Raw genomic sequence first — 10,959 nt, 5'->3', positions numbered from 1 at the left:
TTTTGCCTCTTTTTGCCTTCTATTACTACATCCATCGACAGCTTTTTAGAGATATCTTAAAACGCTGTTTTTTTTTAATAACTATGCAAAAACAAATAAATGGGGATTATCCGAGATCCAGTGTTTCAGTTTTAGTTAGAAATACTTTGGCGTAGTTTAAAATAAAAAAACGAGTAACCTACAATACATATAACGTTAAACTGTAGTTAACCTGTGCGCTTTATTTTATACTTCACATTAAAGATTAAAATATGACTGTATGGGTGGATATCTTCCATTTTAACCCCAGTTCACACCAGTATAGCCACCTGAGTGAAGAGTAAAATGCTTTGAAAGCAAGCCTTTGTAACGAGTGGAAACGCTGTGAACCTCTGGACACCCGGGATTATGTGTTTGTTTACTGAGCAGTATGTGCGTACACTATTCACGGATTGTGAGGTATGATGTGTCAGAAATCAGACTCATCACTTGACTGTTACACGGGTGGCTCGTCCGGACCGCTCTGCGGCCGGGGGATGATGGAGCTCTCGAGCGTGCGCCTTTAACTGGGGATGCGACTCGATTCCCAGGGTCTCTCTTCCCTTCCCAGCCGCCCCGTTGTGATTGACAGATCGGGCTCTCGGTGGATCCTCCTTCCTTCCACCCGCTGCTCTCTCCTCCTCGCTCTTTTAGCTCAGTAACTTTGTACACAGGGATGCAGGCACACAGAGCAGCCTGAAAATGGCTTTCCTTTGGATTTATCCATCCCTGCTCACTCTTCACTTGTTTATACCGAACCAGGCCTTAAGGACATATCCGGATAATGAAGGTAGGGCTCATTAGCAAATTAGGTTTCAATTGAGTGTAATTAGTAACTGTTTTTTTCTTGTATACCCCCCCATTATTTTCAGTGCAGTTTCCCCAGTCAAGATAATGTGCTTGATGTGAATAATATAAGGCAAGTGAAACAAGGAGCATGCATAGAAAAAATGCTCAACGTTTTTTTTTTTCCAGGACACTCGTATTCAATTTTAATTGCATCTGCTCATAAGTAAGGCAGCGTAAAAGGGATATATTTTCATGCTGCCGTACTTCTCAAGAGAAACTTACAAAGGCTTTGGCGATTTTGCGGATGCCTTTAAATACACCTCGTGAAAGTTTTGCAAGCTGTATAAATAATAATCAACGACCTTGATGCGGTGTCTAAAGTGAAAATAACTGGACGTACGAAATATCTATTTTTTTGTATATGTTACCTGTATACTGTTCCCACAACACCTAAAGATTTTATTTAATCTCGTTAAAGGCAAGTGCTGTTCGAAGTGTTAAATTGACGAAATTGCGTTCAGGTGACAACAACATAGATGCATTGAAGTTTATATGATGCGTTGACATGATAAGTATACTAGTGGTAAAATAGAAACGGTAGACATCTTCGTTAACGCAATTTAAAATACTCGATAGAATTACAGTTAAATGTAGTGAAGAACAAGATGGGTGTATTAATATTACCCAAAAATGTATTTGTGTTCAAGTTTCGAATTGGCTGTAATAGGAACATTATCAACTGAAAATTCTGTGTGGCATAATTTCACCTGAGCTCTTCAACCTGAAGGGTTAGGCACATGGATTTTATTAATGCAGCTGGTGATGAAGTTCAGTAAAAGAGCGCTACTGTACGTGTTTTGATTGAAGGATTGCATCCCAGTTTCTGATGCTCAAACTAGAGATGAGCTCGCTTTTGTTGGTTTTTCTTTTTATCGGCATTCTTTGTAAAGGAGTGGTCTTGGATTGTTATGGCATGGCCGAAATAAAATTATTTTGAACCTCCTATGTTCATTTTGAGACGAAGGTACACCTGATACTAATGAAGCTAAGAAATAGCACGATGAATATTATAGTGTACGATTTTTAGATTACATCTTGTGACTTGTAAAATATTGCTTTGCAAAGCGCAGGTGAAGTTAAAAGGCTGCGCCGCTATTTCCAACGCAGGGAGCGTTTGTAATTTGTAATTTATCAGTTTTATACCAACTCCTCCTGGCGACACCGCTGCAACTAAAGATTGCAGTTTTATTGTAAAGCACAATATGCACTTAAGAGGAAAAATATGAACTTATGTTCATGAAAAGGTCTAAGCAAGTCTGACTTCAACTTGACACTGAAGTTGTATTTATGTTCATAGGAGGTAGTAGTTAAAAAAAAACTCGAGATGTTTCATATATGATGCTTGTGAAGTGTTTCCGAACATGGAGCAGTCCGCTAGACTGAAACAGAAATGATGAAAACTGTGTTTTTAAAAAAATCCAGACTTACAACTTTTGTGGTTTTAGTGTAATTTGTAATTGTAAATTCATCCATCTAATCTGCCTAATAGACCACTGTTCTGTTAGTTTCCTCTATTGGGAAGCCATAGGAAGCAAAGACCCATTGTGCAGTACCAGATATATTTACATTTTTTCTTCTCCGGCGTTATTAAATCAAGCCTTTATGGAAAGTTACTTAATACTGGCGTGTGAGATCTAGTTGTGCGATATCCTTGTTATTCTTAGGAAAATCCATATGCTCAAATTATTTATTTGTATACAGCCAAAACCTTTTCGTTTTTATAACCTTTGTCTTTCGAAAATATTTTATAATAGCACTAAAATGTGATTTATTAATTATGTAATTATCACGTGTTCTACGGTAGATGGCGCTCCAATAGTTCTTATTTGTATTTACTACCAGGTTTCATTGCCTCGCAATACCACATTTTGGTGTGACACGCACTGTGGCAGATTTAACTTGGAGGTGGAGGAGGGGGCAGCCAATTAAGAAGCTTAAAGATGTTCACACCTGGGTGAAACCTGTAATTTGCTGCATTCACCTTGGGAACGAGTACAACAGTGCCCAGAGTAAGCAGACACAGGTCATTCATTAATTAGATTGTACTCACAAAGCAGTGCACACAGGGAACCTTTAACAGTGTGACACTTAACAGTATATTTAAGGAATCCTTTTAATCCCATTTAAGATTTTTGTTTGTGAAAATAGATTTCCATATAATGTTTGCCAGTGCATTTTGTCTACAAAGGCCACTTCCCTAATTGGTGTGATTCTTTACTGTGAATGTATTAATGACAAATCGACGTCTAATGTAAGCAAAATAACTAAGGAATGCTTTACTCTCATTATGTCTATGTTGCTGCCAAAAAACGGATCCATGACTGTATTTACCTTAGCAGTTCGTCCTTAGTGGTAGCCCAGTGGCCAGACAGCTTGCTAACTTAGCTCCAAGCTTTTGGGTTCAATTCCAGCCTCAGGGAGCCAGTATTTTTAACATGGGTTCCAACTGGGAGCTCCATTTTCCTCCCATCTCTCAGAGACATACAGTACAGTACTGGCTAACCATGACTGGATATTCTGAATTCCCCTTTTCACAATGGCCTTCTGATAGACTGGTGTTCCATCCAGGAGAGGACCGATGTCCTGTCTTCTGCTCTGCGCTACAGCGGTAGGGTCCAGCTCCAGTAAGCGTTGATGTAACCATTAGCAGGATAAGTGGACTATAGATGGATGAATCTTTGTTAGAATTAGCCGATTTCTTAAATGCTTAATTGAATTATCCTCTGGCGCTTGTCTATTAAACTGCTTGATTGTAAGAAACAGGCACAAAAGTTGTTAATTTGAACACTTTTATTATATCTAACTGCTCACTTTATCAAATGTGATTATACAGTATGATGCTTTCTATAGTGAAACGAAGTCACCTACCACAAAAATATTATCCTGTTAAAAATGTTTTCCAAAACCTTTGTTTGTGTAAAGAAAAGTCCATTTATCACTCAACATTCTAGCTAAGGAGCAACTGTAAATCTGACCCACAGTTTTCCTGTGAGACTCCTTCAGAACATACAATGTCTTGTTTGGGGCTTTCTACTATGCATTTTAATAAACTTAACACACTTAAAGATCCTTTTTAACTTCTGTTTAAACCAGTTTTTAAGCTGTTGCTGAAAGAAGCTTCACTTTCTCCGTTCACCATCCACATTCTTGGGGTAAAAACAAAACCTCGTTGAAAATGAACTTGGATCTCTAAGGTTCTTGGGTATTCCACTCAAACACTTTGCAGTCGACAGCCTCCCTTGGGTTAGAATTCTCCCTGGGCAGCTGTGTTTGCAATTCAAGATTACTTTAATGTGTTGAGGCCGTTATTGATTCAGCTGCATGTAGCCAGCTTTCTCATTTAATGTGCTTTTTTAATAGCATGGATTCTCAATGCAGAATCTGTTGCAGAGCTCTTTAAGGTTCAATCCCATCAAAGCTGGACCGATGAAGGACAGCTTACAGGATAAAGTAGTCCAAGGGGAAAATCAGCATAGTCATTTTCATAAGTTACAAAGAGGGCCTGTGAAGAACATGCCTTTTTCTATATTATTTCTCGTTATCAACTCATTTTTGGGAAAAGATTCCTCATTTGCTGAGAAGTCATACCTTTAAACAAGGAAATAGACGTGGTTGTCACCGAAAGCAGGTGCGTTTATAGTTTTCAAAACAGTTTTTCCTTTGAAGGGATATCTTCTAGGCTGTAGCCGAGCTCTAACAAAACATACAAAAGGTTCCTAAGTTCAATTAAACAAACAGGGCTGTCTGAAGACATCTTGGCGCACCCTCTGAAAACTTTCTGAAAACATCAGCAGATTCCCTTTTTATTAGTTTTAACATAATTCAGAATTGTCTGCACAAGACAAAGTTCCCCATTGTTTTAATTGTTTTAACTTATGCTAGTTGTACTCATTGGCAGATCTAGATTTTAGCTACGGTGTGATCAATCAGGGTGATGTAATTAAACCGACTACTGTATATTCATCTTGTCTAATTTGTGACCTTGAACTAAAGAGCACATTGCTCAATTAATTTCCCCTAATCTTTATTACCCTTTTTTTGCTTCTTTTCTTTTTAAATACGGTATGTGTCTCGTAATTCTTCTTCATAAAGAGGGATAACCTTTCTTGTGATTTAAGACATTTCTTTGCATATTTTTGAAGTCTGTTTGGCCGTGGATGGATACAGAAGCAGAAGAATGTCTCCACCTTAAAGAAGAAAAGGCTATGACACAATCCTAGTTCTGAATCTTACATTCATAATTTACATACTGCACCCAGTGAACATGCCTGGCTTTATCATTCAATCCGAAGAGTAAAAAAAATAGCTGAGTTCAGATCAACAATTCTGGGATTACAACTTTTTTTCTCACATTGTAAAATTAAAACATTGTAGATCTGACATTTTGGATGTCATATATGAAACACACCAAGTCTCATTAGCTCTTATACTTGTACTTTGTGAGGTGAGAACTTCATATGTCATTGGGAAATTGTCTAACACTTTATCTTTAGCACAGGTATATTATTTTATAATTTCTCAATACAGGCAAGCAAAGGTAATGATCTAAGATCTAGTTTCCATTCCTCTTGCTTCTCTTTTACAGAGTTTTAATTGAATCTAGCTTTTTGGCTAAGATCCTCATTATTTTCAAACAGAATTGTTTCTTATGATTTTATTAGACCATTTGGTTTTGATGTAACTAATTCTGAAAGTAACGGTGGTAAGTAGGATTGCAGCTTTTATGCTCATTGTTGCTCTCGGTCAGTGTAGTTCTGATGCTGCTGCTGTAGTGTGAAAGTAGTAGCTATTTTTTGCTCTAGCCATTTTGCGAAAGATCATTTACAGTATACAGGAGACATTGAATAAGGGGGATTGTTGGGGATGTACTTTGTAAGCATGCGTGTGCAGCAGTATAAATACCTTTACAAAGGTGGAAACATTAGCACAAATGATTTTAAGATAAGGTTGTTCGTTCCTTTATAGCAACGGAATTTCCATTTTGCCATTAAAGCATTCTTCTTCTCTATTACTGCATTCAGATATTTTGTGTAAAATGTATATCTAAATCTCCAGTCATTTTAAATTTAATATGAAAGTAGTGTGACACATGACAGTATAGATATACTCTGTGGTGCCTTTTACACTGTGAGAATACTGTAGATAACAGCCAGTTGTCTGTTTTGTAATGAGCTGTCTAGTGACTCAGAGGTGCTGGACAGTAGTGTATAACTTCTTTCCAGCAGTGAACCTGTTTCAGAAATTGCAGCAGCAGCCTGGTCTCTGTCATTACAACAAGCAGATGTAAGTTGCATTAGACAGTGCTGATCTGTACTGAATATTCCTTAAGACTTCTTTTGTTGTACTACATGAGAGCTTAGGTGGCTGAAATAATGCATGATACTGAAATCACAGTAGGAATAGGACTAGTCAACCCACAATGGTAACTTCTAAATGTAATATTCCATGGAGATTTTTTTAAATAAGAAAAAGAGGTTAAGAATTTATGTACAGTATGTTAAACTTCTCTTTAAACATGAAGCGGTTTCCGTGCATTTTTGTTAAAGTAAGCATTTACTGTACACAAGCAGTACATTTCAAGTTTGCTCATTTCAGATTTTGTGATTTCTGTATCCATTTCTGATTTTTAAGTCACCAGTAACCAGATCATTTATATTCTTTTTCCAACCTTCTAGTTTGGATGCATCAATTTCCCTTATTAACAGTAAATACAGTGACATTGTTTAAAATGCTTGCTAGTAGTCTTTAAAATTAGCAAAGAAAATGTATGTTTTAAATCTATGGAAGGCAGACTTCTTCTCATGAATTAGTCTGAGGTATAAAATCCGTTTATATACAATTACAAGTACAGATTGTTTTCTTAAAAGTAATATATGCGTTCAGCTTTACAATTTTCCTGTCCCTTTTAGTTAAATTCATGAAAGTTAATATTGAAGATCAAGTGAAAGTGAAGAAATTATATTGTGAGTCTGTGAATTGCATAAATGACCAAAGCTTTACCTTTCTTTTACTGAAATACTGTATGTTTCTTCTCTGGGTTTGATCACACCTGAGAACCAAATCCTTTCTGTTTCAAGACAGTGTCCTCTGTGGTGCCAGTGTCAGGTGTTTAGGAGCAGTTGCAGTAATTGTTTCTGTGATGTTGGTGAATTCCCAGCTGGTGGTTAGGAGACAAGATGACCTCAGTTCTGTCATGTTCATCCTTCCAGCTATCCAGCTATCCTCAAATGACTATTTTTGCCATTCCCCATGGATAACGAATAAAAGTGATTTCTGTATCCATTTCGGATTTTCAAGTCACCAGTAACCAGATCATGTATCATCTTTGTTGCCCTTCTAGATTTTTTTTTGTCTTGTATGATATTAAAGGTAAAGGACAATATAATATATTTTTGGAGTACACGTTTAATCATAAGGATCAAATGAAAATATTTGCATTCATTTAATTATCGCTTTAAATGGGATAAATTAAATCGCTTTAAATGGGATAAACGGAAATACTGTACTCGACTTTTGTTTCAGTAGTTTCCATACAGAGGTACAAAGATGCATGAACACTTCTCCAATTAACATACAGTACACTGGATTAACTTCAAGGATGCCCACGTCTTTGAACTATGCACTTAAGACAATACTACAGTACAAGTAATAGGTTTATTCAGGTCTTCACACCTGAAGAAGGCTCAACGGCCAAAACGTTGTGTTTTCTTTCTTCTTTTTTCCAGCATGGAATAAATCTATTACTTGTTCCTTTGCAGCCTACGCATGCTGATGCAGCTACCCACCTGAACTACTAATACTACAGTATGTCTGAGGTCCTTGACAGCCTCTTAAAAGCTTATCATCTTCACTATAAGAATTGTGATGAAGTGATACTATAAGATACCACAAGGATGTTGGTGGTTATGAATAAGTGTGCTCAGTATACAGTATATTACTGTACTGTATTTCACAGCATTGTTTTTACACACGGGGGCTTTCTGAAATGGAGATGTTCAGATTAGATTCCAGAAACACCAGAAGAAATAATACAAATTGACTCCAACATCTCTCTGAAATGATCCTCGGTGTTCCTGAAAAAAGATAGTACCTCCCATACCACACCCTTTGTGAATTTTATCATCCTTACACTTAGTTTTAACTGAAGTAAGGAGAATAATTTTAAGGTATTGTTCCAATTTTGGTATGTATCAGGAAAATTAAATTCAAGAAAAAAAACAGTTTTTGCTTTCTCTTACTGCTCTAGGTAAATTCAGATGAATAACAGAAAACCCAGTATTAGGTAGTATTAGGAGGCTTTGGAATGCTTTACTTGAATGGTACAAATAATGTCTACTTTTAATGTGTGCCACTGTTTCTATGCAGAAAAAGGCTCTGTTTCACAACCTGTTTTGTAAGGTTTTGCTCTTCAACATGCGGCATGACAATGTTTGTGCATCAGATTTATCAGTGCCTCTAGGTGCCATTCATAAAAAGGATGTCTCGAACAAATAGCTCTATTTATCCAGTAACAAGTGCTTAAATATGTCAGAGGCCATTATAATCAGAGAGAGGAAACATGTCTCGGAACTATTCAGGTGTTAAAACAACAGCTCTATTAGACTCAGAGCTTCAAGTAGCACTGTTTATATTCTGACAGACATTTTTTTATTATGAAATTGGCATCTTTAAGAATATCTTTAAAGGCAAGTTTTGGTGCCACAGTTTTGAGTATTTCCATATGTTATCATTTTAATTACTGTGTTCTAATATTAGAATACTGTCAATTTCACAGATCAACTGTTATCCTTGAGTCATTTACCATGTTTGCTGAAAATGGCAAAAATGAACCACAGGCTTCTAGCAACCAGGCTGGGCCAAGGAATAAAATGTATTTAATAAAGGAGAAATCCCCTAATACTAGGCAGTCTCTTATATTACATCCCTATCAGAGTTCATTATATTTCACTCCAAACATGGGCTGCAGGGAGAGGAAACTCTCAGGGATGAAGCCTTCCCTTTTTCGTTTCACTTCAAATTAAAACTTGTGAAAATACAAATTAGAAGGGAGTGTGCTACAGCACCTCATGGATTTGTGGTAATAATTTCTTTTTGTAGACTGATCAGACATGCAGATTTAATTTTAGTCAATATTAGACTTGTGAACTTTTTTTTGTACACTTAAATGTGTTTCTTCAAAATCAGCTTTGGTTTCAAGTTTCCAAAGACCTTTCAAGACTCCATTTTCTGTTTTGTCTTTAAGACATATGTGACAAAAGCACTCATACAGTATGTGAAGTGTGGGCTACTGGGAAACAACCTTTGCTGATCTTTCTGAACAGCTGTAGTTACAAATATGTGCTCATGTACTCGGTAGCAGAGACAACATTAGCATTGTTAAACCATTTTACCTTAGAAAAGTGGAATGGAAACTTACTTAGCAGAAGTTTGTATGTGTACGTCAAGCAGTTTTCAGTCCAAAAAGTTTATATCAGCCTTGATTTGCATTTGGTGGTGGACAGATGAATCATTCTGCAATTAACCTCTAGCTCCTTAGAATCTTAAAGCTTTAAATCCCCAGCGTAAAAGAGGCCAGAATCAGTCGAAAGTTTAAATTAATGGCTGAAATTCTGTGCCAGTCAGCAGCAACACCTTCAGTCGAAGACGAAGAGGTCACCGTATCTAATTGTGAGAAATTATAAGGCACTTGGCTTATGAACAGATATTTGCAAGGGGATGAGTAAGTGAATGCAAGAAAGAAAGCTTGTTAATGTTAAAGGGCTTGAATGGATCCTCAAGGAAATTGTTACTAGTGGTGGAGTTCAGCATCTGGCAGCAGATACATGATTTCTCTCGACACTGAGAGAAGTGAGTAAATGTATTGCTGTGGAATTGACTCGTATGTTCAGAAGTATGGGTATGTAAAACAGCATTTTTGCAGCTACTTTGAAACTGTATGCAGGACAGCATCATAGTGACACAAATTATATTAAATCTCCTTCTGCCAAAGGTCTGAAATCCATGAACCAAGAAGTTGCTCCACTCACACCAAGATGTCTTTGTTCTGGTTTGGATTTGGTAGTTTTAATATGGTACATACATTTTTGTGAATGCATTTGTAAGATTTGTAATTATTTCGTCTCCTGTTGCTCTTAATTGCCATGTTGGGTCTGTGTTTGAAAGAAAGCTATACATACAAATCTTTTTTGTATCTTTTTTCTTTATTGCTCTATTTTAGTTCCACTTCACAAATTAAACTCATTTCATTACAGGTACCTTATTTTTTTAATTGAATGACCTTCTACTTTTAATGAATTAGTATTAGAACTGTAATTGTATTAAAAAATAGCTGTGGCTAAATAAATCTAATTTATATTACCTTCAGTTAACCTAGATAAATGTACAGCATTGGAATTTAAATTGAGTAGCTCTCCAATTCAGAACAGAAATATATAGTTTGCATAGTATTTAATAAATTCTCTGTCTTACTGCAGCTTTGTCAGCAGAATGACTTCTGTGACTTTTCTTAGTGGTTGTGTGGAACAATGGCAATGATCTAGTCCTTTTTCAATGACTGAATTCTTACCTATCGATCTACAAGTTGGAGGGAGAGAATACACCCAGAATACTAAAATGGAAGGACCAAGGAGCGGACATCTACAACAGCCTTTTGTAAAAAGCTTTTGTAAAGTCTTGCAATTGCTGTGATATTGTGAAACACCTTGACAGGTAGATTAAAGAGGCATTACCTGGGCAAGGCTGGGGATTAAACTAGGATGCGTGAAACTGCAGATGTGAAAGTTTCACAATCATTGTTTTTTTTGTTTTCTCAGCAGGTTTTCCTTGACTTTTTCAGTAACTGTCATATTGACATCATATGAATGACGACAATAAGCAGTTGTTAAACCAATGGGTTCTGAGTACCTTGTGGCAGGAAAAAAACAACATCTGGTGTATTATGCAACACAGACTACATCATCGGTCAGTCTTCAGGATGATTACCCTGTGTTGTGAGTAGATCACAGTGAGAGTAAGGTTTGTCTTTCCAAACATCCACTATTAATAAGAGCTGAGGAATACACAGGCAGCCAGCAGCTATATCACCCTGCAGCT

The 10,959-nt window shown here is 36.7% G+C and overlaps 1 protein-coding gene across 3 annotated transcripts in view; it reads left to right on the top strand.

Annotated features, from left to right (window-relative positions):
• The first annotated feature begins 472 nt into the window (after nt 1-472).
• Nucleotides 473-10,959, top strand: part of epha4b (eph receptor A4b) — a 113,175-nt gene continuing 102,688 nt past the window's right edge. For 2 of the 3 annotated variants that reach the window (XR_001480125.2, XM_006637683.3), the window contains exon 1: nt 474-808. Coding sequence is in view for 1 of the 3 variants with exons in the window: in XM_006637683.3 (XP_006637746.2) it covers nt 721-808 (88 nt within the window). In the remaining 2 variants the exon portion in view is untranslated. Of the gene's footprint in view, nt 809-10,959 lie in introns of all 3 variants that reach the window. The other variant, XR_001480126.2, reaches the window with a different exon arrangement.

This window comes from Lepisosteus oculatus, chromosome 13, assembly GCF_040954835.1.
Source record: "Lepisosteus oculatus isolate fLepOcu1 chromosome 13, fLepOcu1.hap2, whole genome shotgun sequence".
Classification (NCBI taxonomy): domain Eukaryota; kingdom Metazoa; phylum Chordata; class Actinopteri; order Semionotiformes; family Lepisosteidae; genus Lepisosteus; species Lepisosteus oculatus.
The sequence above is the reverse complement of the archived record's forward strand: the minus strand, read 5'-3'. Positions and strand labels throughout refer to the sequence as shown.